Source organism: Eschscholzia californica, unplaced genomic scaffold, assembly GCF_041429995.1.
Source record: "Eschscholzia californica isolate CP2 unplaced genomic scaffold, dmEscCali1.0.p SCAF_3, whole genome shotgun sequence".
Lineage (NCBI taxonomy): Eukaryota > Viridiplantae > Streptophyta > Magnoliopsida > Ranunculales > Papaveraceae > Eschscholzia > Eschscholzia californica.
Window position 1 is genome coordinate 47698442 of NW_028238420.1, and position 27456 is coordinate 47725897.

Below are 27456 nucleotides of genomic sequence, written 5' to 3' on the forward strand. Positions count from 1 at the left end.
CCACATATTCGAAGCATTCAGTAGAATGTTATCCATCATTTTCACATAATTTCACACATTTCATTAAATTTTACGACATTCTCATTGATAACTGAACATTCTCTCTGGTGCCGCGACATTACACTAAATGTTCATACATTTGTTAACCTGTTATGACAATCAATGATACTTTCATAACATTTTATTCAATTTTGCAGTTTGGAAACTGAAAGGTCACTTTCTACATCTCAAAATAATGACAAGAAGTTAGTATGTGACTCATGGGGCGACGTATTTACGGAGATTGGGCAAATATTCCCTGGTGGTGTCAAAGCTTTTCGACACGCTCTTGGTCGTTATACCATTGCAACCAAGAACAACTACAAATATATCAAGAATGAACCATGTCGTGTGACTGCCGTTTGTTCCAAACCCGGATGTAATTGGAGAGTCCACGGGGTTGCACCATTGGGATGTAAATCCGTGTTTCTTTTGAAAGAATACGAACCGATACACGATTGTCTCGATGTTGTTCTCAAACCTGCGGATCCCAAACTCTCTAGTAAACTTGTTGGCAGCCTAATGGATGACGACATCAGAAAACACCCAAATTGGAGTACTGCTGAAGTTAAAGAAAAGTTTCAAGACGATTACGGTGTTGAGTTGAGCTATTACTTTTCTTACGGTGGTAAGAAGGTAGCCATGGACAAAGTATTTGGGCAAGAGGGTGATTCCTATGCAAAGTTGAAGTGGTACGTAGATTCTTTGGCGACTACTAATCCCAATAGCATAATTGATTTGCAAATCGAACCCACTACCAATAGATTTGTCCGAGTTTTTATTGCGCTTCACGCATCTATCCTTGGGTTTCAACATTGTCGTCCCGTGATCTATATTGATGGAACATTCGCCAAAACACGTTTTAATGGCTGCATTTTAGCTGCAGTTACCAAGGACGGAAACGACGGTATGTTTTCATTTTCACATCGTACGTTAACATTCTAATGTTCCTGCCAACACTTGACAAAATTTTAAGAACACGATCTACAATGTCGCTGCATCCAGCGAGATGATGCGTCATTTATTGGTGTCACTCAACATTACCACGTATGTTTAGACATTTGATCATTTGCTAATGCACTGTTGGTTTATGAATCAACAACACTAATTTTGTATTATTATTTTTTTGTTAGGTCTTTTCCCCATTGCTTACGCAGTTGTGGACATTGAGAATGATCATAATTGGGATTGGTTTCTGCAAAATTTGAAACAAACGTTACACATTTATTTCGGATAGACATGCTGGAATTCTAAAAGGCGTGAAGAATGTTTTTCCCACCGCTCACCACTCATTCTGTGCTTGGCACTTACGATGTAATCTAAACTTGAGAATACGTAACGGGGCGCGCCAGTCACGTTATTTTCAGAGTCTTATGTTTACGGCGGCACGTGCATTACCCGAGAGCGAGTATCACGCAACCATTGAACAAATGGTTGAGATGGGTGGAACCAATGTGGAGAGGTTTTTCCAATCCCTTAATCCGGAATCATGGGCAGATTCCTTTTTCCCCGGAGATAGGTATTTTGTTTACTCATTTTCAGTTGAAATGTTGAAACACCACGAACCTTGTTACCGGCACACTTTAAGTTTACCCAGTAATTTTTTCACATTTAATCATAGCTTCTGTTATGAAAGGACATTCTTCCTAGTGTTTTGTCATTCCAATTAATGTTTATACATTTAGTGTACGGTTGGAACACAACATGATATAATATAAGCATCCCGTAAAATGTTGTGACAGACGTTATAATGTTGTCTTACAGGTATGGCGCCATCACTTCCCAACTGTCTGAGAGCTTCAACAACATGGTAAAGAAAGCCCGCGTTCTCCCTATTACAGCATTGTTGGATGCCATAAGACAGAAGATTATGAACAAGATGAGAAAGCATAGAGACGCCGCTATTGGATGGAATACATTTCTTTGCCCATCCATTAACTTGGAGCAACAAGCGAAATACAAAGTTGCGGAGACTTGGAGATACGTCGAGGCAGCCCCACTTATTTATGAAGTATATTCGACTCCACGCCATTCCGTAAATCTTGGTACTCTCACATGCTCTTGTCGGCGTTGGCAAGTAGATTCGCTTCCGTGTCAACATGCAATGTTATGCATCAACAAGACTCGGGGTGATAGTACATGTTTTTACGATCCGGTCTGGACGGTGGAGGCTTACAGAAACACATACCAACATTGTGTTTACCCCGTTCCAAATTTTGACGAACCCTATACTTTTGATCCATTAACCAAGACTCTTCCTCCACTAGTTAAAAGGGCACCAGGGAGACCACGTACAACACGGTTGCAGAGTTCCGGAGATGTTACCAGGAGGAAAAGAATATGTCGCAGGTGCAACCAACCCTCTTATCACAACAGTGCTACATGTCGGGCCCAACTGTAGTTCTCATTTTTCTAAATGCTTCAACATCAATGATATGTCTCAACATGTTACAGATTGTCTGTACATTGTGTTGAATGTTTTAGAAAAATCTTTTGGTATTTAGTACATATTTTGTTCTCTTGTGAAAATGTTATAACATTCTACAAAATGTTCAGTGAATGAATCCTTACATGTCTTACTATTATTTACAATGTGTCAACATTATGGATTTTTTTGAATACATTCGTATTAATGAAGGAACATTATTACATATTTCTCAAACAGTTATCAATTTGTCCCAGCATTGAAAGAAATGTTCTAACATATCTGTGTATGTTCTTCCATGAAACAAACTCTAAGGGGACAATGCATGTCACACATGTTGTTGAAGAAAAATAATAATATATTCAAATTTACTTCATATTGTTTTAACATAAACATCCCATCCAAAATCATTGTATGTTGTTAACATCCCCAAATAATTTACAAACCATATTTGTTTGTAATCTAATCAAGAATGAAGTCGTTTCGGGTTTAGTGATATGAACATAACCCGTTACCTGAACAACTACTTCATTTTTGATTAAAAAAGATCCTTTACAAAAATAACATACACAGGGGAAACTACTTCAAGCTCGGGCCATCCTCCAAGATATCGTATTCTCTCTCAAAATGTTGTGGGTTATCTTGGCCCTCTTCCTTTGTGCCAGGGATACCCAATCTGGGTTTTCTGTACGCTGTTTGGGTCCTGTTGTCGTGCAGTCTGCCACGAGCTCTTCAATTTTCAAAATGACAAACAGACCGCAATCCGGGCTGTTCAAGACACAAACGAAATGTTAAAGCATAATCAATAATGTTTCTACAGTCACAGACAATTCTGAAACATAATGTTAAATGAGACTAAATTATTAATAACTACGTGTTTTTTATCAAATTTCTAAAAACATATAAGTTTTTGTTCCAACATTTCCAGGAATGTTGGAACAATTTCAAACTAATTAAAACATGCATCATAATGTTGGAACAGATAATGAGTCAGAACACTTACTTTTCTCCCTGAGTAGGGAATTCTGGCTCCCCAACGACATCTGCATATTTTTGTTGGGTTCCAAACATTGTGAACCCAACTTCTTCCATTACATCCTCGACATATGCCGCGTACTCCCTGGCATTTTCGTAACAGTCCTTGGCCTTCTTCTTGTCAAATGACATTGAGTCATAATGGGTCCACCTATGGAGAAATACATTGTATATCAATAGTGTCCAGTGCCCCCCCCCTTGCCGCGTCCCCCGTTGTTGGTTGGCAGATTGGTGCACACACAAACAATATCTCCGGTTTCCTAGCGTTATTACTCAACGTGCGATTGAGCATATGTTCGATTGAAGCTTGGTTGACCTCCGACTTTATCATTGTCTGTCGAACAAACACAAAATTATCAAAATGTTCACTCATATAAAAGATGACGATAGGAAAACATTCTAATCTCTTCACTTACGTAGATCTCTGATGGGAGGCAAAGCACACACTTTTCTTTCAATTCCTTGTGATTAGTGACGAAGGAACTGGCCCAGTTGATTATCTGTGAATCGCATTCTAGATTCATCATCAACATGTCGAGCTGCTTTCCACATATGTCGTTTATCCCGTCACTAAACCACACTTTAGTACTGGAAAATGTGGAAAAAACAGTGTCACCTTTTGTAATGATAGAACATATCAGCCAATGCTAGAACATTACAGTAAGCTAAAATTAATGTTAAAACACAGACAAGAATGTCCAAACATTATTGTCAGTGCATGAACATTACAGAAACCTACTCGTACCTTTTGTCACTTTTTCTTAGGAATTCTTCCATCAGACCCTTTTCATCTTCCTTGACATTCTTCCAGACTGGGCTTCTTTTCCAGTTTCCAAGCTTCTTAACTTTCTCCTCTTCTGACTTTCCGGCTCCCAACTCTATAATGTCCTCTACATTGATTGTTTTCTTTTTCTCGAGTTGCTTGCCTTTCTCGGTCAAAGTTCGGGTTCTTGGCTGAGTTTTTACCCTCTTTACCAGAGAGTTTTGTTTGTTTTTCTCTTTCGTTTGAACAACTTCAGCCATTTTAACCTGTGGCTTATTTACAAAATCGTCTTCCGAAGAACTTTCATTCTCCACGATCTCGTAGTTTTCATATTCTTTGGCCACTTCACAAACCTCTGAAAAGAAAGCTGAAGGCCAAGTCAGCTGAAAGTCTAGTTCTTCCGTCTCTTTTTCACCTACATTCAAAACACTTGCAAATATCTTTTCACCTGTCCCCCACCACCACACGTTTAACTAGTCAACATTCGATAGAAAACCAAATCTTAACAAAAAGCATTCTCCAATTCTTGATCAATATATATAAACGTTATCACGGATGTTCCAACATTTTACGTATTTATGCGGAGAAGAACACTTACTTGTTTGTTTCTTATTTATTACTTAGCCGACCACTCTACTGTCGTTCGTGGTAAAAGACAGTCTTCAATTGTCGTGGTAAAAGACATCGTGGGAGTACGATAGAACTCTTTTACTTACCGTTTATCAAAAAACTTGTAACGATGGCCGAACAATTTATGTTCATACCAATCATCTGACAAGTAAGTAAGAATTTCATAGAAGATAGATTGATTGCACACAAGTTAATACGTTGCTTAAAAGAAATAAACCAGAAATAAAACCAACTTAAATCTAAAAAAAGACAATATTCATTACTTTTATAACAGTATCTCAAATGTTGAAGCATTCTGGTATTTGCTCCAACATTTCCAACTTCTTATCAAGCAAAAACAGGAATGTCAACAGAAGTAAAGAATTGCGTGAGCATTTACTCACTTGACCCAGCAACTTGGCTCTCTTTCTGCTCCTGGTTTTGCCCCTCCCCTGAAGTTTGACCCTTTTCCAACTCATCAGAAATTGCCTTCTTACCCTTATTGTTTATTTGTGCTCCTTCAGTTTGTGCTTCGGCATCACTTTCTTTTTCGTTGCGGGCTTCTACGTTTACTTGTTCCGCATTTTTTGGGGCTACTTCCTGCTCCACTATCTTCTCTCCACCATCTCCACTCTCCACCTCTTGTCTAACCTCCCCACCCTCCACCTCCTCTCCAACAGTCACCAAATCTCTACCAACCTCGTCTCTAACATCCACCTCCCCTCCGACACCAAAATCAAATTCCAATACATCATTTTTCTCTCCTCTCTCTCTTCATCCTCTCCAACTCCTCTTTTAATACTTCTCTCTCTCTCTTAACCATCTCACACTCTTCTCTCAACCTCTCCACTTCCTCCTTCAACTTTTCTACTTCCTCCTCATTCATCTCCTCCACCACCCTCTCCGTGAACTTTAACAACTCTTCCTCTTCCACAGACTCCGCCACCAACTCCACCTTCACCTACAAGGAGGGATACATATGGTTATTATCTCAACACCTCTTAAAAAAATACATTCATTTCATTAAATGTGTAAACATTCATGCAAATGTTCCAACATTTCATAAAATGTCACTCAGACATCAGTTATGTTAGAACATTAATTCAAATCACAGAGACATTATAAGAAATGTAAAATCAAATTACCTGCTCCTCTGTAATGCTTTCCAGCTCTTCTTCCAGTCCTTTAAGGAAGAATGGCTCGATCATCCATCGAGCTATTCTAGGACTGACCCCTACTTCTCCAACCAGGTCCTCATGGATCCTGGTGTGCATGCAATACCAGTACTGCAAAGAAATTAAACACTCTTAGGTCAGTACTGTTTTTCTTTATCACCATAAGAAATGGAAACACATTTTATAACATGCCCAAACATTCTCCAAAATGTTTCAGCATTACAAAAGCCCCAAAAGATTGATGAAACATTTAAAAGAATGTCAGAGCAAACTAATTTGACTTTTATCACTATAAGAAATTATGAAACATTTAAGTGCATGGTTATGAATACTTACGGGGAGAAGAGTCAGGCATCCTGAAGCTTTTGCCGGGTCTTCCGAGTGCTTGTTTATTCTCTCCATCATGTAGGAGTGAATAGCTCTCGCCCATGAAACTCTTTTCATCATTCTCTCCGTTTGGAGATTGTGATAAAAACTCTCGACAACCGAGGAGCCGGCAGCTGAAGCAAACAGGAATGTGGCTGCCATGTACATAATCCATAGTTTCAAGAACTCAATGGCCGGAGCCTTTGTTCTTGCAGCCACATGCAAAGCCTTTTCGATGCTGGGGCCGCCAAAAGATAAAGCCTTTCCCTCTACCATACAGTCTCTGAAGTATTTGCTCAGAAACTCGTCTTTTGTGGCATCGAGGGTGAAATTTGTTGGGAATGCTTCATATATTTGTCCTTCCATTGGGACTCCCAACAGCAAAGCAACATCTCCGGGAGTGAACTGAATCATCTTCCCTCCGATGTTGAAGGCTTGGCTCTGTTTGTCGTAGCAGTACAGAAGATCATAGATGGCTTTGTTAGGCTTCTCCATCACATTCTCTGTTCGGAAACTAAAACTGGTCACTGCCTTAAATAAGGCCCCGAATGGTGAAGAAAGCAACATCTTCCTTTGCTCTTCAGTAATATATAACTGCAATTCCCGCGCCACCTTGAAAACTGCTTTGAAGTTACATTTGTAATTGAAAGCAGCTTTCTTCTTCTGCTCTTTAACCTCGGTATGTTTGGGCTCCTCCGTCGGCACTCTAACCTTCGCTGTAAACCCACGGTGCTTCACAGAAACAATAACAGAAATGTCAGGGCATTCAACAAAATGGTCAACAGTAAACTGAATGCTTCATCACAATAAGTAATGGCAGATCATTTTTTAATGTGTCTACACAATAAGCATAGGCCAATGGTCTACACAATAATGACAGATCAATAACTGAAGCAACATTTTACAGAATGTCAACACACTAACAAATATGCATAACAATTATAAGAAATGTGAGAACACAAACATTAATTACAGGACATTGTAAAAAAAATTTATACAATAACACACCTTTGCTTGTTGGGGGCTGGCAACTTTCTTGCCTTTTTTGCTTGGCCCAGCATTTGATGGCTCTTCAGCAGGTCTCTTCCTGGGGCTAGCCCTCACAGGAGTCTGTTGTTTCTTATCAGCACCATCTCCTTTCTTTGTGTTAGTTTTAACCATCTTGGGATTGTCTGCAAAAGTTCTTATGTTTCAAACAAACACAAAGACAAAATTTCTCCACAGAAACATAAATGTTAAAACATCTGTGGAATGTATCTACACAACCAAAATGTATAAACATATACTAATTTTTTTTTTCACAACCATGAATGTTAAAAAAAAACATTCTGTTAATCAACAACCCATAAATTAATCTTGATCAAATGACTAAATTTCTCCACAGAAACATAAATGTTAAAACAACCCTAACCTAGAAACTTGATGTAGTATCATAAACACCCAAATGACCTTTATGTGTAGATGCATGCTTTCGAAATCACTAACAACTATCAAAATGTCTAAACATAATCCAACATTTCTTCAACACAACCCACAATGATAAACCAAATCATGCCCTTCATAAAACAAAGACAGACCCCCAAAAAACAAAGACAAAGTACTAAATGTCTCCACAGAAACCTAACTTTCGGATCACAACCCTAAATGTTAAAACAAAAGTAACATAGAAGCTGGATGAAGAACCATAAACACCAAATGGTTCCGAAATCACAAAACAACAACCAAAATGTTTTATCACAAACTTTACAGCAGCTTAACCCTAAAACTTTTTCGAAAAACAACCCAAAATGATTTATCACAGACTATAGATCAGACTACAAAACTTTGAAATCATAAACCCTAATTGTTTGAAAACTCCCCCAAATTTTCAAACACCCATAAAAGTGTACCAAAACCCACAGATGTGAAACCAGAAACCCCAAAAATGTGCCAACAATCCTACTAATTTACCAACAACAGAGAGAGGATCAAGAGTTAGAGGAAGAACAGAGATGTACCTGTTTTTGAAAGAGAGAGAAATCGAGAGAGAAGCTTGAGATTCGTTGAAACAGAGCGAAATAGAGAGAAAAAAGAGTAGATCCGGTTGCTTAAATAGGTTTGGGCAAAGAGAGATTCGGCTGTAACGTTTGGAATGCAAGAGGCGTTAATGGCGGTGCTTTTTCGCTTGAAAAAGAGATAGAGAGAGATAGAGATGGACCGGTTTTCTGGTTTTGATCGAGATAGAGAGGAGAGATAGAGAGGAGAGATAGTGAGCAATCGGTTGAATGAAGAGAGAGAGAGAGATGGAGAGTTTTGTGTCTCACCGGTTTGAATGAGGAGAGAGAGCGCGCGGAGTCCGAGAGAGAAGAGAGTAAGGCTGACATGAGTGATGAGAGGGTTGTGTCTAATCAAGCTTTTTTTGGGCGGGAAATGAGTGAGGGAGAGGAGAGGTAACCATTTCTTTTGTAGGGATAGAGAGGTAAAATCACTTTTTGGGTTTTTTTTTTAGATAATATTCCCTATTGGGTTGGATTTGGTATTTGGGCTCCTTTTTTGGGCCTTAGATTTATCCTCTCTTTTTATCTCCCTTTTGTGTTCGCCAAGTTTCCACCACCAATCCTTTCTTCACACCCACAAGCATTGCCGCGAACTGCCATAACCAACTGGCTTTTCAAATAATTCACATCTTCCTTCTCTCCTCTCATCCTGTTGTTTATCTTTCTTAGGGCAAAAGAGATGGAGAGAGAGAAACAAGAAAAGACTGAAGCAACAGACTAATTAGATGCCATTGCTAATTATGTACTATAAACTTTGGGAATGCAGCTCCCGTTATAAGCTTTCAAAGTATATTTCTTTTTATGTTTGAAACTATTCAATTCAACTACTAAACTCTATAAACTTCAATCAAACTACCTTAAACTCCCATATAAAATTGAATAGTTGCAAAATACATTGCCTATAATAACCTTGGCCATTGCCTATAAAATCTCGCATATAAAATTAAGTTGTATCTCGAATAGGATCCCAACATAAACGTGAAAATTTTTTCCAACATTCAAGAGGAGATGTATCCATAGATATTTATAAAAAGAAAAATTGTTGTTCTTTGTGAAAAAAAAAATCTAAAATTTTGATGGTTCTGAATACCACTTGATGTAGACGCAGCGGAAAGTAAAGGAGATAATAAACTAAAGCAAAGAACAATTAATATAATTGTAAGAACGATTAAAATAACTAAAATACTAAAACTTTGATTAACTTTTGATTGGGTCTCTTCAATATGTATCATAAAGACAGACTAGACTTCCTTTTATAGGATATTAGACAATCCTAGATAGACTCAAGCTGGACTTTCCTATATAATGAAAATACTGAAATAATGCAACTTCCTAAACGTAGATCCAATAAGAATCTTACTAAACTTGAACTCCTCCTAAAACCTAACGATATGGCCTAAGAAGTCGAACCGACCGTGAGGCCCATGGATGGTACGTCTGGCCCGATTGTGTCTGCATCATTATCTCTTTAAACTATCATCTCCCCTTGCAAAAGAACTACCAAGAACTCACTTTTCTTTTCACTTTCTCTCACTAGGTTTCAATACATCTAAAAGAGCAGCACACCTCACGATGTTTTTTTTTTTTTTTTTCCACGCTTGCACTACTTTTCCTTCTAACACACTTCTATTTGAGAACCCTATAGTACTCAAGCCCACACTCATACTTCATGTTGTTAGGAAAAATACCCTAATTAACTTGTTCAGGAATATGAAGATAAACGATGTGAAAGTAAAAGTAGAGACACCAAGATTATTTAACGTGGCAAAAAACCCCTCCAAACTAGAAGGTAAAAAACCACGGGACCTAGTCCAGAAATCTTCCACTATAATTAAATAATGGGTTACACAACTCTTCACCAAAACTATGGTGGATAAACTGAACAAAGAAACAAAGAAATAAAATCTCTTACTCCTTAGGATTTGAACAAATCCTAGATTACTAAAGGTTGAAGAAGATAACCACAAACTAAATTGCTTCACAAGATTAATAATCTTCTTTTCTTCAAACCAATATTCTGCTCTTTCAATCTCTCTTGAAAGAACCACTTCAGAAATCTCTCTTTCTCTGACTTCTCTTTGTTCTGGAAGTTGTTGTGTATAATCTCTTCCCTTTCATTCCCTATTTATAATAATAAATAAGGAGGTTTACCAATAGAAATAGGAATTCCTTTTTAGGTTTGAAAAAATAGAAACTAGTTTCTATTTTTTCCCCAAACAAGGAATAAGGGAAATCCTATTCCAACTAGGAGTCCTTTAATTATAAGGAGGGACCCCAACAAACTCCCCCTCCCGACTTATGAAGAGGGACCTACCATCCCCAAACCTGCAACACTGCTACATAGCTCATGTTTGCCTTTGGGTAATGGTTTTGTCATCATATCTGAACCATTGTCTTCAGTATGGATTTTCTCGATCTTCAACACCTTTTCTTCAAGAACATCTTGGATCCACTGGTATCTCACATTTATATGCTTGGACTTGGAATGGAAACTAGAATTCTTACTGAGGTGGATGGCACTTTGACTGTCGCAATGAATAACATAATTATTCTGTTTCATACCAAGTTCTTCTAACAGCCTCTTCATCCATAACATCTCCTTGCAACATTCTGTAATGGCAATATATTCTGCCTCTGTAGTAGATAAAGCTACACACTTTTGTAATTTAGATTGCCATGACACTGCTCCCCCTGAAAATGTAAATAAGTAGCCTGATGTGGACCTTTTAGAGTCTACATCTCCTGCCATGTCTGCATCTGTGTAACCGACTAATACTGGCTTATCATTACCAAAACATATACGAGCTTTAGACGTACCTCTAAGATACTTCAGAATCCACTTCACTGCTAACCAATGCTCTTTGCCTGGATTAGCAAGAAATCTGCTTACTACTCCAACTGCAAATGCAATGTCCGGTCTTGTACACACCATTGCATACATCAAACTTCCTACTGCTGAAGCATAAGGAATTTTCTCCATTTCTTCTTTCTCCGTTCTAGTTGATGGACACTGATCACGAGTCAACTTGAAGTGACTGGCTAATGGACAACTCACTGGTTTTGTTTTGTCCATATTGAACCTTTCTAGAACCTTCTCGATGTATCTTTCTTGTGATAGCCAAAGTTTTCCAGCTTTTCTATCACGAGAGATATGCATGCCAAGAATTTGTTTTGCTGGACCCAAGTCTTTCATATCGAAATACTTGTTTAGTTCCTTCTTTAACCTGCTAATTTTATTAGCATCCTGACCAACAATCAACATATCATCAACATAAAGTAGAAGTATAATCAAATCTCCATCAGGAAATTTATGAACGAAAACACAATGATCTGAAGCCGTCCTGTGATACCCTTGATCCTTCATGAATGATTCAAACTTTTTGTACCACTGTCTTGGTGCTTGTTTCAGCCCATATAAACTCTTCTCTAACTTACAAACCAGGTGTTCCTTACCTTTAACTTCAAACCCTGTTGGTTGTTCCATATACACATCTTCCTCCAAGTCACCATGAAGGAAAGCGGTCTTGACATCTAGTTGTTCAATTTCTAGGTTCATACTTGCAGCCAATCCCAATACTAACCGTATAGAGGACATCTTCACCACCGGAGAAAAAATCTCATCAAAATCAATACCCTTCTTCTGCCCAAATCCTTTCACCACTAGGCGTGCCTTATACCGTGGTTGTGAATTTCTTTCTTCGGTCTTGATTTTGAAAACCCACTTATTTTTAAGAATTTTCTTATTCTTAGGTTTTTCAACCAACTTAAAAGTGTTGTTCTTATGCAATGATTCAATCTCATCTTGCATAGCTTTCAACCACTCCTTCTTGTGTTCATCATCTAGGGCTTCTTCATAACACTGTGGTTCTCCACTATCTGTAACCATCACATACTCGTGTGGGGGATACTTGGTAGATGGTACTTTCTCTCTAGTCGATCTTCTCAATTCAACTGGTGGTTCATGTTGAACTTCCATTCCTTGCTCAACATCATCACCCATAGGAACATCTTCATGAGCTTCATCTTCATGATTTTGTTCTTCACCTGCATTATCATGCATAACCTTAGAAGAGATATGTGGATCTAGATCAATGAGATCATTACTATGATTCTCATGCTTCTCAACTTTCCCGAAGTCCTCAATAGTTTGATTTTCAAGAAAGACCACATCTCTACTTCTAATAATCTTCTTATCGACTGGATCCCATAACCTGTACCCGAATTTCTCATCTGCATATCCTAAAAAGATGCATTGCTTGGCTTTATCATCAAGCTTTGCTCTTTGATCTTTAGGTATATGCACAAAAGCCCTGCAACCAAACACCCTTAGGTGTCCATAACTGACTTCTTTCCCAGCCCACACTCTCTCAGCTACATCTCCATCTAATGGTGCTGAAGGTGATAAATTGATCAGATAACATGCAGTACGCATTGCTTCCCCCCAGAAACTTTTAGGCAACTTAGCTTCTGAGAGCATACATCTGATCCTCTCCACAATAGTGCGATTCATGCGTTCTGCTACACCATTTTGTTGTGGAGTTTTGGGAACTGTCTGTTCATGTCGAATACCATGGGTTTTGCAATACTCTTCAAACGACCCGATGTATTCTCCTCCATTGTCAGTGCGAATGCACTTCAATGATTTTCCTGTCTCCCGTTCTACCATGTTGTGGAAATTCTTGAAAACTGCAAGTACCTGATCTTTGGTCTTTATGGCATATGCCCAAACTTTCCTGGAAGCATCATCTATAAAAGTAACAAAATACAAAGCACCACCAAGTGTTTTGACCTTTAAAGGTCCACAAACGTCAGAATAAACAAGCTCCAAAACACTGGATTTTCTTTCAGATGCATTCCTTTGAAAGGAAACTCTATGTTGCTTTCCTACTAAACAATGAGAACAAGTGTTTAAATTTATACCATTTACGTTCGGTAAGTCTTGTCGTTTAGCAAGGATTTGAAGTCCTTTCTCGCTCATGTGCCCGAGTCTTCTATGCCAAAGATCAGTGGAAGAATCTTTTTCAACTGCATTCAATTCTCCTTTACACAGTTTTACTTGAGTCCTGTATAAAGTACAACACTTCTTCCCTCTTGCTATCACCATTGACCCTTTTGTGAGCTTCCACTTTCCATCACCAAAGTGACTGTGGTACCCTTCATCATCTAATACTCCGGTAGAGATTAGGTTATATCGAAGATCTGGTATATGCCTCACATTCTTAAGAATCAATGTACTCCCTGTGCTCGTCTCAATTTTCACTTCTCCAATTCCTACGATTTTTGAGAAACCTAAGTTTCCCATCCTGACTTTGCCAAGGTCACCAGTTCTGTAAGAGTTAAAGAACTCCTTACATGGAATAGCATGATACGAAGCACCTGAGTCAACCAACCATGTCGTTTCAGGTTCTGACTCAGCCATACTTAAGCAAGTGTCTCCACAACCTGAGAGTAAGATAATGTCATCACTTGAGGCAACTGCCGCAACATTATCTTGTTTTTCATCATCCTTTTTATTTTCCTTCTTTGTTTTCTTGCAATCACTCTTGTAATGACCCATTTTTCCACAACCAAAACATCTAACTTCTTTCTTTGGTTTTGATCTCCCCCTTGACTTATCACGGTTATGAGGTTTTCTACTTTTACCTCTCCCCCGTCTTTCTGTAACAAGTGCCTCTGAATGAGACTCGTCTGACGATGATTTCCTTCTTGTTTCTTCATTCAACAAACTACCTGTTACGTGATTCATACGCATTATGCCATCAGGAGCAGAATTGCTAAGAGACACCACCAATGTCTCCCAACTATCTGGTAAAGAATTTAGAAGAAGTAAGGCCTGCAACTCATCATCCAAAACTAACTTCATTGCAGAAAGCTGGTTTACTAGCCTTTTCATCTCATTCAAGTGTTGAGCAATTGAGGTTCCTTCTTTATATTGTAATTTTCCTAGCTTTCTGAACAAGTAAGCCTTTTTGGCAGCTGTCTTTTGATCATATAATTCTTCTAATTTCCTCCATAGACTATAAGCGGAAGTCTCCGTTGATACATGATGAAAAACACTGGGTTCTACCCATTGTCGAATAAATCCAACAACCTTACGATCTAATACCTTCCAGTCTTCTTCATCTATCTTCATCGGTTTTGTACCGTGATTTTCAATGGGTGCAGCTAGGTCTTTGCAGTATAACAAATCTTCCATTTTTGCTTTCCACATCAAATAGTTTTCTCCATCTAAACTAATCATGCGATTAGTATTCACTTCCATATTTCTGAACAATAAATCTAACTTTAGCTCTGGTACCACTTGTTAGGAAAAATACCCTAATTAACTTGTTCAGGAATATGAAGATAAACGATGTGAAAGTAAAAGTAGAGACACCAAGATTATTTAACGTGGCAAAAAACCCCTCCAAACTAGAAGGTAAAAAACCACGGGACCTAGTCCAGAAATCTTCCACTATAATTAAATAATGGGTTACACAACTCTTCACCAAAACTATGGTGGATAAACTGAACAAAGAAACAAAGAAATAAAATCTCTTACTCCTTAGGATTTGAACAAATCCTAGATTACTAAAGGTTGAAGAAGATAACCACAAACTAAATTGCTTCACAAGATTAATAATCTTCTTTTCTTCAAACCAATATTCTGCTCTTTCAATCTCTCTTGAAAGAACCACTTCAGAAATCTCTCTTTCTCTGACTTCTCTTTGTTCTGGAAGTTGTTGTGTATAATCTCTTCCCTTTCATTCCCTATTTATAATAATAAATAAGGAGGTTTACCAATAGAAATAGGAATTCCTTTTTAGGTTTGAAAAAATAGAAACTAGTTTCTATTTTTTCCCCAAACAAGGAATAAGGGAAATCCTATTCCAACTAGGAGTCCTTTAATTATAAGGAGGGACCCCAACACATGTAAGGCTCAAATTCAAATTCGGTTTAAAGCCTAATTTTCAACATATACTGCACGTAAGATACTTACATTTTTTTATTTACTCCGATAATCACGACTAGATAATCAGAATCAAGACAATGATTACCAGCTAAAACTAATCGACTCAAAATTCAGATTATTTGCTAAACCAGACGCACAAATATTTGCAACCTCATGTCGTAGTTCCTTCGGTCCACTTGTCAAAATACCAATCTTCGATCCTTCACATTCGAATAGAATCTCTGGAATGAAACCATTTTTTTCAGAAAATCGTCGGCAATGTTTACTAATAATTCAAAAAAAGAAGAAAGTAAACTTACTCTTTAAGTTGGGTCTAGTTCCAAAGTGCAATTCGGTTGATTGAATGAGGGACTCATTAGGCAAACTTTCCAATTCTCTATCAGCATTGTTAAACCAAAAACGGGGAGAGGTCGTGGGAGTAGGTCCATCCAGACCCTGAACTTGGTTAACTCCATTAGAGTTCTTGTTCTTGTTCCATAGAAGAACTACACTTGAAGTCATGGCAATGGAGATACAAAGAAGTAACAGATAAAGAAAAGATTTTAAAGTGAAAGAGAAGATTTTATTGGTATTATGATCGATCGGATAAATATAGTAACGAGTCAGAATACCCAAGAGGATTAGAAATATGATAAATGAAGATGTGATAATTGCACCGAGCCATAACCAACTGTTTGGACCAAGCGGGGCGGAAATAGGAATATCAATTGGGTTAGGTTTAAACCAGATTGTTCTTTGGGAGTTCTTGTTATCTATAGTTGGTTCTTTATCTCTAGTAATGTAAGCTTCAATTTGTATTTGAAGTTGGGTGGAAATATCTGAAGGGACTCCTGAAATGGGGAGGATGAGGTCTAGCATATTCAGATCTGAACTGTGTCTGAATGAAGATATTAGAAGTATTTTTGGAAGATTTTTGCAGTTTTGGGTTGTACTTTTGTAGATGATTTCTCGAATTATGGAAATGAATGGCGTGATTCCACTTCCTCCGCTTATCATCACTAGTGTGTCGTAACTGCAAAAAATACCGTTTATACTTAAACATTGAAATGATGATCTAGACCGAAGCGGGTAAGACTGAAATTGAGAAGAGATGTTTAAAATGTACAAACCTTAGATAAGGAGTTGAAACTGGCCCATATGGCCCTTCAATAGAGACCTCAAGGCGATCTATCGATGTAGGCGAAGAAAGGATTTGGTATAGCTTTTTGGACCAACTTCCAGTACTTTTGATGAGAACACTGAGTCTCTCTGGCTCCAAGGTACTGTTTGATGTCACTGTGAAAGGGTGCCATTGTAGCTTGGAAATGCTTGGTACATTTACAAAAACAGTACTTGTGGGACTATATCTCAAACCTACAAACACATATAGGAAAAACTAAAGTTACATTTCTGCATAAAGGAAAAAGCTAATGGGCCCGAATTATTTCGCCTGAGTCCGACTGCCGAGGCAGCAAGTCCAATCGGTGTTTTCGTGTGCGCCTTAGTTGGGCGAGACTCGGGCTAGAACTTCGGGCCAAGTAGTAGCACGGATATATTTAATTATTTACCTGGAGTTTTAGCGAAGTTAAGTTCAACAACTTCACAAGCCAAAACGCGGGAAGAGAGGAGACGAACATGAGTTTGTGATTGTGAGAAACGTAAATAGCGATCGATCATAAAAAGATAGAAACCAGGGAGCATGATGATGGAGTACGAAAAGCCAACATGAAATACAAAGAAGAGAAAGAAGAGAGAATAGAGATAATGAGTGTAGAAGAAAAGCTCGAAATTTTTTCGCCTTATTCGGGAAATTGCAGTTATCCACATTGCTATTCCACATAACAATGCGAAAACTCCTGGCAAAACAGCTACACCAATCTTCTCCCATTTTAGCAGCTGCATTTTCAACAAATTGGTTTCACAAAATTAAATTTCATATACGAATTAATTTAATCGTACCCCATTACAGATAACTTTTAACTAAAAAATGCATCCAAGAGGGTAGGCTTTTTCACCGGATTCCACCACTAATAATTTTCTTTATTTTTGTATTATTAGATAATATGTTGACCTTTAGGGTCCTTTATTTCGTGATCTTTATGATTCTTTCATTTTGTTTCTATCTTTTTTCGTCAAGGCTAGTCCAATTTCTCTCACCTCCTGAAGTACTTTACATTTTAAATTCTTAGAATTTGCTTATGTAACTCTCATGTCGCTGAACCAAGAAGAATAACAATTATTCATGTAAATCAGTGATCTAATCACTTATGAATGAAAATAGTTTCAATGGTTTCAATGATTTCAGAAAAAAAAGAAAAAAAAAAAAAAGAGATTTGATTCAATGAGCTCAAGCTCATAAAAGAAATTATGAACTTGAGCTCCTATTGGTTGATTTTCGGGAGATCTGTTACCATATCAATTAGTCGGCCTTAATTTAAGGAGTAGTTTCCCGTGTGCAAGTAACAGCCCATATTATGTTCAAGGAATTACAAAAGTGGCACATTTTGATAAAATCTCATACCCTAACTGCTATTAAAAACACTGCTTTGGGTTGTCATTTCTTCTTGTCAATAATACTTTAATCCCGTTTTACGCATCTCTCGGAAAAGCACTACATCTAGATAATCTTAATTAATCTTTTACAAAAATTGAAGTGAAATTTGTTTTAGTCCAAAAAGAATTATGAGAAAAATTTTTAATTAATCCTTTTCTATGTATCTCTTTCTCGTATCATCACGTTATCATGGAAATAACATTGTTTCCAAACCCATCATCATCAACTTAAAATAGAATTTTTGGGCTTATAGCCCAAAAAATGGGTCCTAATAGGAGGTATAGTCCTCTCTAATCCTATAAAGGGTTTCAAAACCAAAAAAATAATATAAATGGATATCTAGTCCATTTGGTCTCACCTAGAGAGAAAACCCAGATCCCTATGATGCTTAGTAATTCATAATACCAAATATAACCTTATATATATTAAACTCAATCCGTTTTGATCAAATCCACTAATATTCTGTTTCCTTTTTTATCTCTTTCTTTATCTCTCCAATCACCATCTTAATAACCGAAACATGATCTTCATTTATAATCAAAATGAAAAATCCACAATTGTTTCTCTTTTTAAAACCGAAACTTTTTATATTCGTTCTTATTGTGAGGAAGTTTCGTATATCATTATAATCCAATACACAAGCTCAGAACTCCATTTCCATTTATATCTCTTCATATCAAGTTTATTTTCAAGATCTATAGTTTCATCTTATTATAAGTTAAGAAACCATCTTTCAAATTTATGTTTTCGCTTAACATCTTCTAAGATTTATATGATTTTGTTTATAAATGGTTGGAATCACTGTATCATCGAATCATCATATCATATTTCATTAGATTTAGTTTTTCTATTGATTATAAATCGTTTTAATTATTACAAACCAGATTTTGATCTCATTCTAAAACGGAAACATCATTCATTCTCTTTTTCATACAGAAGATTTCAGATCTGTAATTTAGGGTTTTGATTTTCTGATATTACGTTTTTTATTTTCCGACTTTTCTTCACATCTGAACTTTTGCATCCGTACAATTTTTTATCCAGATAATATTTCGTACGGTTTCTCTTAACAGAATGTACATTATAAGTAATTCGTATTAAATTTTACATACTTTAAAGTACATTACGCCAATTTCGGCCGTACTTCAACTATATAACAGAATGTTAAATATATGTAATCTATTAACAGTTATACATACTTTAGCAGCCTTATTTAAAAAAGAATGTTTAATTATTCATAAAGTACGTATAATTGCGTAATTTTTGAAACAGTACATGTAATTTATATTAAATTACACATATTTGTGTTATATTACAGTGTCAAAGTGATTCAAACTAAAATACTATTTATCTCCAACACATGTTAAAGTTTATCAAACATTATGAATAATTTATTCATTGTTTAATGTCGTTTATGATAAATTATATATTTTTCTAACTAATGTATATGTTTTTTTTCTTGTAGCAAACCAGTACTGATGGAATTTCCTACAGAATCATCACATAAACTATAGAAGTATAAATTACGATGAAGAATATTGCTTCTATGATCCTGTTTGGACAACTGAGTCTTATGTGAAGACTTACAAGGAACATATAAGGTCTGCCCCTAACTTTGATGAACCACGTACATTTAATGAAGAGTAAAAAACACTACCATGTTTGATTCGCCGTAGGCCTGAAAGACCAAAGACAGTAAGGATCAAGAGCTCGGGCAACATTCCAACGGAGTTTGTTTTAAGTTACCTAGTCTACTATGTTCTTTTCATTTACAATAAAACACAGATTATTGCTCAATAAAATTTCATTTAAGTCGTACAAAGGTTGTGTTATTTACTATACAGTATACATAATTTATGATAAATGACATACTTTATAACAAAAAACATGATTTCAGATTTAGATTGCCTAACGTGTTACCATAATTTATGGTACATAATGGACATGTACGCGTAAAAAACAAGTAATTTATGTCAGAAAATAATCTAAGTATTCAATGGGACATAATGGACATGACACACATACGTATGATAAATTACGTTGTATACATGACAAATGATGGTTTCCTCGTCATAAATAACACATAATTTACGAACTTGTTTCATAATTTGTATTCGATGTGTGTTTATGTATGAGCAAAAACGAAAGTTAAGTGAGAGAAAGTTGATATATATGTTTTGAATATTAACCCCCAAATCACGCTAATTGATCTCAGAAAATATTCTCTTTCCAAATCTGAAAGTTAAGTGAGAGAAAGTGATATCTAGATTTGGTTTCCAAATCTGAAAGGATGAGAGAGAAAATCTGTTTTGGAAAATATATGTTTTCCAAATATGTTTTGGAAAATCTGTTTTGGAAAATATCCTTGATCCGCTACTTCCTATTAAAACTCCCAAATCACGTCCAAATCTTGCCTTTCCAAATTCTTTCCGCCCCCAAATTAAAAACACGTGAAATATGAAGGTGGGACATTGACGGGATACTGTTTTAGAAAGTGAGGGTTTTTATGTCCATATGGTAAAAGGACTAAAAATCCATTTTTTGGGAAGATTGGATCCTAAACTCTTTTTGAACATTATTTTGGACTATATACCCATGGACTCTTTAAAATAAGGAGTTAGAGAAATAAAGGACTTTGTTTTTAGAGAAAGAAAGAAAGTAAAACTTATGGGAAGAACTTTGATTTCAAACCAACCTTGATCTAAGATGAGGAGTTAAAGAGAAAACGAATTAACTTTTATTCCAAACCTTTGATCCAAAACCCCCAAAACTATCATTAAAAATACTCTTGAGAACTCTACTCTCGGAGTGGTATCGGACCAGTTTGGGACCTTGCCTAAGGTTTCACTCTGGTCTTTTATGGACCTTAAGCAAAGTTTCAGACTGACTAGTCTGAGACTCAAAGCAAAGGCTCCGATTGGATCAGTCTGATACGTCTCGGACTAGTCCGAGTTTGAAGCCTTACTTTGGGGTTCAGAAGTATCAATCTGAGCCCGAATGCTAATAAATATTTGGGGTTAACGAAAATTGACCTTAGTCGATCTGAGCCCGAATGTCCAATTAATTCTATGTCACTCTTTACATGCTCTTCTTTCCTCTTTGCATTAAATTTTTTTTCTCGCATCTCTTTTTGTAAATCCAGCCTTGAGGATACCCCAAACTTCACACGCATATATTCAATCATAAGATTTGTTTACACACCTGTTGAATGCGTGTTATTTACCATTAGTCCTTGACCTTCTCTTATCTTCCTTTGTGGTCTAAGACTTTCAGACACTAAATTCCATCTGGGATTCATATTGATTATAGAAGTAGTAAATTTCACTAGGAGATTCAAATTCATTGTTAACATGCGAAATAAATTTATTTATCTCATTCTGAATATCATCATATTTTTCTTCTTGAACATCTTTCTCTAATTCTCCATGTTCTTTGTTGTTTATGTGACTTAATTCACATTCATCATCTCTCTCATGTGTATTGTGATATCTTTTTTCTCATGTGTATTGTGATATCTTTTTTCTCACATTCATTAATATTGAGAAGAGCACCTTTTTGTGGAGGCATATTCTCGAACATGGATAAACTTGTTTATTGAAGACGCTAATTACTTTGAGATTTCGTGAAGAAGTACAAAAGTAATATTTTTTTGTATAGCTACAATTTAAAATTGTGTTGCAATTAAATTTTTTGGTTAAAAAAACTTTAAAATAATGAAAAACAAAAAAAATTCTAATATTAAAGAGAATAAAATCTGAAGGTTCCATAGAAGATTATAGTCATGTTTTTACGACATAGAAACAAAAACGAAAAGTGAAACATACAACTATTTTTATTTTGTTGAAAAGACATAGAAGAAGTTGGGTGGACTTATGTAAATAATTTGATTTTAATGGGTTATGTCCAATGGCAGGAGAAAAATAAGAAACAAACCAATTACCGAGAAAGTCGGAACTTTCATTAGTATTGGTGGCAAATATGTGAATACTAGAGTCTTAATGGGTTATATTTATTACCCTTAAAACTTGGAGAAATTCAAGGGATGATAGCTATCCTCCTTTAGTCCAGAGAAACATCTCACGGTAATAGTGTCTAATCCAGACCGTTGGTGGCTCGAGCTCATACCCGGAGGTATGAGCTCGAGCTCATCCAATCACTCCTCTATATAAAAACAACTCAGTCCGTTATTTTGGATAAGTCTCGTCATCAATTTCTTTTAAAAATTTGATTGAGATCACATCCGACTGATGATATAATTTTAGTAAATAGACTAAAAAAGAAGGGTATTAGTGTCAAAATCGGTTATGCTCTCCCTACAATAACTACTCCCACATTCTCTTTCTCGATTCCCTAATTTATTTCCATGACTATTCACCCTATTTCTTCTCCCTTCCTTTTTGATAAAAAAGATATGACCTAAAGGCGTTAGCCAAGAGGAATTCGTCGCGTCCGTAAGTCGCAGCGGAAATCTAGTTACTAATTACACCTAGTATATACCTCCTGTCTCATAGTTTTGTAAATTTGGATTGAAAAACTCTCGGATCAATAGGAGTCGGTAACATCAACTTTCGACTTGTGTTCAATATTAAGTTTATAGTCATTCGAACTCAAAACTAAGTGGGAAGACCTGTCCACTATATTATTGGAGTTATTCTACGAGTTTGTACCTATTTTCGGACCAAATAGCATTAATGCACATTGTGAATTGTATAAACATTGCTATTAGTATATATTTTGGATTCTAAGAACGCTCTAATAAAAACTCTTAAGTTCCTCTTAATATTATTTTGAGTTGATTAATCATATCTTTATTACCTCAACAAGTCGATGGCTTGGGATCCAAACAGTAATGTAGAAAAGACCATGGGCAGTGAAGAGAACCATTGCAATATGTCCGAGCCAAATATGATACTTGATGCTGCCTTCTGATGTGAGACCTAATAATGTCAACAACGATGACCCACGAGTCACTGGAAAGAAGAGGAATGCTAAGCATAGATTCCCAACGAGCCCTAATCTTAGAGCTACATCAGCAAGCTTAGCTTGCCACCTACATTGATCAGAAAAAAATGACTATTTGGGTAGTAAAAAAATTCAAAATAGTTAAAAAAGCCTCAATGTATTACTATTAGTCATTTTTTATCACAATATTAAGGCTAATTAGAGGTTAGGTTTAAAATAATATTGATAATTATTATTCAGGTCTTTTTTTTTATATTTTCGTTCCCGAAATACCCTTGCCTATCAAAACTCACTTTCTCTCTAAAAAAAACCAGAATTTTTTTAGGGTTGTTGTTCTTCTTACATGCTTCTTCTCCAAATCTTCTTCTTATTTCTACAAAATTTAGGGAAGAACATTTATGGTTTCTTCGTCCTCTTCGCTACTTCCACAGAGAGAGTTTTCAACACAAATTTCTCACCATTCGTGTAACTGTAGCTTGAAGAGACGAGAGAGCTTTGAGGCTATTGACATAGAACACCCACAGATCTGATCGAGTTTTTTCTACAGATCAAATCGTCTACCTCCTTCAGTGGCGATGAAACTGCTCCTGTCTTCCGTTTCCCTGGAGTTGCTGCTGCTTTAGTTTTCTCATGAACACATCAAACCTAAACCTAGATCAATTCAACTTGATCGTGAAGTTTCTGGTTTTTAGGGTTTTATTATTAATATATGCATTTTTTAATTTGTAGGTATGGGAGCTGCTTATGCAACAACAAAGAGTGGAGTTGGTGTAGCATCAATGGGAGTTATGAGACCAAAATTGGTTATGAAATCAATTGTTCCAGTTGTTAAGGCTGGAGTTTTGGGTATTTATGGTTTGATTATTGTTGTTATCATCAGAACTTGTATTAACCCTAAGGCTAAATCTTATTACCTTTTTTATGGTTATGCTCATTTTCATCTGGTCTTGCTAGTCTTTCTGCTGGTATGGGCATTGGTATTGTTGGTGATGCTGGTGTTAGGTATACCAATTATCACTTTCTCTATCTAAAACCTATTGATCTTTCATTATTTGAATGATTCAAGTATTATGTGTTTTTGTTCTTAATTACTGCATAAAGGGAACTTGCTATATATGTTTAGTGGGATTCTGGAGAAATGTGGTTGGGGTCATAAAGGAGAAAACTTTGAGATTGGTAGGGTAAGTTTGAAATTGTTGTTGCTAGAGAGGGGTTTGGTCTAGATTTTTGGCGTTAGGGTTTGTAAATTATTCATATTTTGTGAAACTTATATTAGGCCATATGATTTATTTAGGATATGTTGTCAGATCATTACTCACCATCACTGTCCTGAAGTCTTGAGCTTGCATCCTAGTACTTGTTTTTACTGATATGATCAAACTTGTATTTGTTTTTGTTGTGCAACCCCGTGATGCTAAATCTGTGACTTTTACCGGGGTTGTTCCATGTTCTCACCGTTCTTTTCTCCGAGGGTTTTCTTCTTAAATTTAAAATATACATAATAGATGTATTAAGTGATGTTCATTATTAGTATCCCTCGGAATATTATTTGATGCAGAATCCATGGCCTCTAAGTCTATAAAGATGTTTGAAAGAATTTCGTGGCCACACATCCTATGTGAATGATGTTATCTTTAAAAGTGATGGAGCTCGTGTTATTATAGCTTCTTGTTTCCACCCTTTACCATTAACGCACGATCATTTTGAAGATGGATTTGACAGTGGAAAAAAGAAAGGCTCTGGAATTCGAATGTTCGGCAACTTGTGGAAGAAAAAGGGTCACAAATAAGCAACTTCAGTATCTTAGTGACTGCATTTTTCATTTGTTTCCTATCTCGCTTACTTCTTTTTAAGGTTCTGAAAATATTTCGCAATAGCATATCTAGTTTTTATTGTATTGTTCTGATTCGAAGAATTGCACTTTTGTCTGTAAGAATTTAGTTTATCAGTATATTTCTCGTTATTTTGTCGAATCATCAAAGCAACTTCGATAGCTTGTTCTTTTGCAGTGAAAATTTTGAATAATTTGATGCATCAACCATTTGAGCTGGACCGAGTAGTTCGAGCACCCCAATAGTTTATATTCTCGATTTGCAAATTGAGTTTGCAGGATATGCAAATCGTGTTTGCAATCTATATTTTGCAAACACAGTTTGCAGTTTACATTATGCAAACACATGTTTGCAGTTTACATTATGTAAACACATGTTTGCAGATCAGATTGTTGCAAACACGTTTGCAGAACAGATTTTTGCAAACACGTTTGCAGAACAGATTGTTGCTAACACGTTTGCAGAACAGATTGTTGCAAACACGTTGGCATAACAGATTTTGGCAAACACGTTTGCATAACAGATTTTTGCAAACACGTTTGCAGAAAAATGTAATGGAAAAAAAACACCATTTTTTTCTAGGTTTTTTTTTTGAAAAAAAAGTATTGAAAGTGGATTTTGTCAGAAAGCTAATGAAAAATCATTTCTAAATATATAATTTTTATTTTTATAGAAATCTGACATTTCAAACAAAAGTTATATCAATTTAAAGAAAAGTAAAAGAATTTAGTTAAACAAAATGACAAAAAAAAGGTATTTTAGTATTTGCACACTTTTTTACCTGAATAATAATTTTCAATTGTTTTGTGATTTCTACTCATTTTCAATATTATTTTGACCTTTCTAGAAATTACCCCATTACCATTAACAAGCTGTACGTATATGTATGTTTTTTTTTTCTTTTTCGGTCTTCACTATCCATCCTCTTGGCTGAAAGGTCAATACTATAATTTACCTATTATATGGTAAATTGTTTTACTACGATTGTTTTTTTTTTTTTGAAATCAAGCGAAGACATATTTCATTCATAAGTGATTCAATCAAAAGTTACATGGATGATAATTTTTATTTCTTTGAGAACTACATGAGAGTTACATACGATAAGTTCATCGAACTTTCGAATGTAAAGTGCCTCATGAAGGGAATCAAATTGACCAGACACAGACTCAAACAAAAGACCCTAAAGGTCGACTATCCACCCTTTTGGCTTAAAGGTCAATACTATAATTTAACTATTATATGGTACATTGTTTTACCGCTATTGTTGATTACAAAGTTATATACTAATTTACATGTAAAATACAAGATATTTATACTCACAGGTTTTCTCCATATTTAGCCGCCGATTGTTTGTTGATTGTAGCAAAATTAGTTCGTATGTAAGTAGCAATAGACCATATTACGAGTGCAATAAACATCGTAACAAATGCAAGCTCCGTGCCTGATACAATTCCTAACGGACCTTTCACCAGCACCGGTCGTTTCCATATTGAAACTCGATTACTTTCGCTGCCATGTCATTGATTTAGTTAGCAAACTCACAGGACCTTATCGACCTTCTTTTAATAATTTGTAGCTCACTATTTCAAAATTTTCGTAAGGTCATTAAAAATTTGCACAAACAAAAAATAAATCATTTATTTTGCAAATTATCCAACAAAGAAAAAAAATACTATACCTTTCCTCAGATTTGTTTGATAAATGAAGATATCCACATCCCAAAGCAGCAATTAATAGAGTGGGAAACATGTATAGCAAAAGTCTTGCCCCTATTAAACATAAAAAAAAAGTATAAACTCCAGAACACACAAAAAAGAAAATATACGTAATGAAAAATGACGCTATGTCTGGCCACTCTTACGGTGAATCTGGACAGGGTGAATACCAACCTGGTGGCATAGTTGGGTGAGATTTAGGGAGAAAAAATGAAAAATCTTTCTAAATCTCAATATGTCACGTCACCCGAACGGGATTCACTGGGGAGGGTGGTCCTGGAGAGTGGAGAGTATCCTCGCTCATATGTTATAACTAGCTCTATCTCTCTCTCTCAAGTTTCAAAAAGTGAAGTAGTGTTACCCATTGAACCAAAAAAGGTGGATGAGTTGGTATGAGCTTGGATAGTTGGATTCCATTTGAGCTTATATGTACTGGTAGGCATCATGATCCAAAGAAAGATTGAACCCAAGAACACCAACATGACAATCATTCTCATTCCTCTACTCATCATCTTCCTCCCTTCATGAGATCCTTCCACACCCATCTCTCTCTCTCTCTCTCTCTCTCTCTCTCTCTCTCTCTCTCTCTCTCTCTCTCTCTATATATATATATAAGTGGTTGTCTTTCTCTATCTCTCTTTAAATAAGTGGTTGTCTATCTCTCTCTCTCTCTAAACAAGTGGTTGTCTCTCTCTCTCTAGATAAGAGAAGAATGGGTTATGCTTTATATGCTCCCATATGAGATGCACTTTCATGAGGTCTGTGGTGTAGGGTGTAAGTGGGACATGAATTGCAAAGGGACTTTCACACTTTTAGTTAGTAGACATTAGACATTAACTTATGAACAAGTTCATCAAAATATTTCATAATTATTTAAGATACTTATTTAAATAAAAATAAGTGTTTCTGTTAAAATTTTTAGAATCAATAATATCTAAAACCTTAAATCTTTTTCTTCATCTTCATTCAAACCGAGTTCCCTCTGTCTCTTCCCTCCAAATCAGGTGACAAAAT

The 27456-nt window shown here is 36.1% G+C and overlaps 2 protein-coding genes across 4 annotated transcripts; both read right to left on the minus strand.

Annotated features, from left to right (window-relative positions):
* Positions 1–5408: 5408 nt before the first annotated feature.
* Positions 5409–6507, minus strand: LOC147551056 (uncharacterized). The gene is made up of 3 exons (XM_086671581.1): positions 6383–6507; positions 6017–6157; positions 5409–5832 (listed from the first exon to the last, which is right to left on the minus strand). Exons 1-3 carry the CDS (start codon positions 6491–6493, stop codon positions 5623–5625), a joined length of 462 nt encoding a protein of 153 aa, XP_086527707.1. The 5' UTR covers positions 6494–6507; the 3' UTR covers positions 5409–5622.
* An 8850-nt stretch (positions 6508–15357) lies between these two features.
* LOC147551057 (ferric reduction oxidase 2-like) lies at positions 15358–27145 on the minus strand. 3 transcript variants are annotated; one of them, XM_086669738.1, is made up of 8 exons: positions 26804–27145; positions 26406–26496; positions 26048–26236; positions 22749–22983; positions 16948–17275; positions 16510–16753; positions 15700–16412; positions 15358–15621 (listed from the first exon to the last, which is right to left on the minus strand). In XM_086669738.1, the coding sequence occupies exons 1-8, from the start codon at positions 26985–26987 to the stop codon at positions 15482–15484; spliced, it is 2124 nt and encodes a 707-aa protein (XP_086525864.1). In that variant the 5' UTR covers positions 26988–27145; the 3' UTR covers positions 15358–15481. The 3 variants fall into 3 exon arrangements, with proteins under 3 accessions (XP_086525864.1, XP_086525863.1, XP_086525865.1); XM_086669737.1 differs by having other exon boundaries at positions 16948–17281; positions 26804–27141; XM_086669739.1 differs by having other exon boundaries at positions 26617–27043.
* Positions 27146–27456: the final 311 nt, after the last annotated feature.

What these genes read in the sequence shown, in the direction of transcription:
- LOC147551056 (XM_086671581.1), bottom strand. Translation starts at nt 6,493, where the DNA reads ATGATGAAAAGAGTTTCATGGGCGAGAGCTATTCACTCCTACATGATG. An exon ending in GATGCCTGACTCTTCTCCCC is followed by an intron (nt 6,158 to 6,382) that starts GTAAGTATTCAT and finishes ATTTCTTTGCAG; the next exon opens with TACTGGTATTGCATGCACAC. An exon ending in AAAGCATTACAGAGGAGCAG is followed by an intron (nt 5,833 to 6,016) that starts GTAATTTGATTT and finishes CCCTCCTTGTAG; the next exon opens with GTGAAGGTGGAGTTGGTGGC.
- LOC147551057 (XM_086669737.1), bottom strand. Translation starts at nt 26,987, where the DNA reads ATGGGTGTGGAAGGATCTCATGAAGGGAGGAAGATGATGAGTAGAGGA. An exon ending in CACCTTTTTTGGTTCAATGG is followed by an intron (nt 26,497 to 26,803) that starts GTAACACTACTT and finishes TATGTTTAATAG; the next exon opens with GGGCAAGACTTTTGCTATAC. An exon ending in GTTTCAACTCCTTATCTAAG is followed by an intron (nt 16,413 to 16,509) that starts GTTTGTACATTT and finishes TATTTTTTGCAG; the next exon opens with TTACGACACACTAGTGATGA.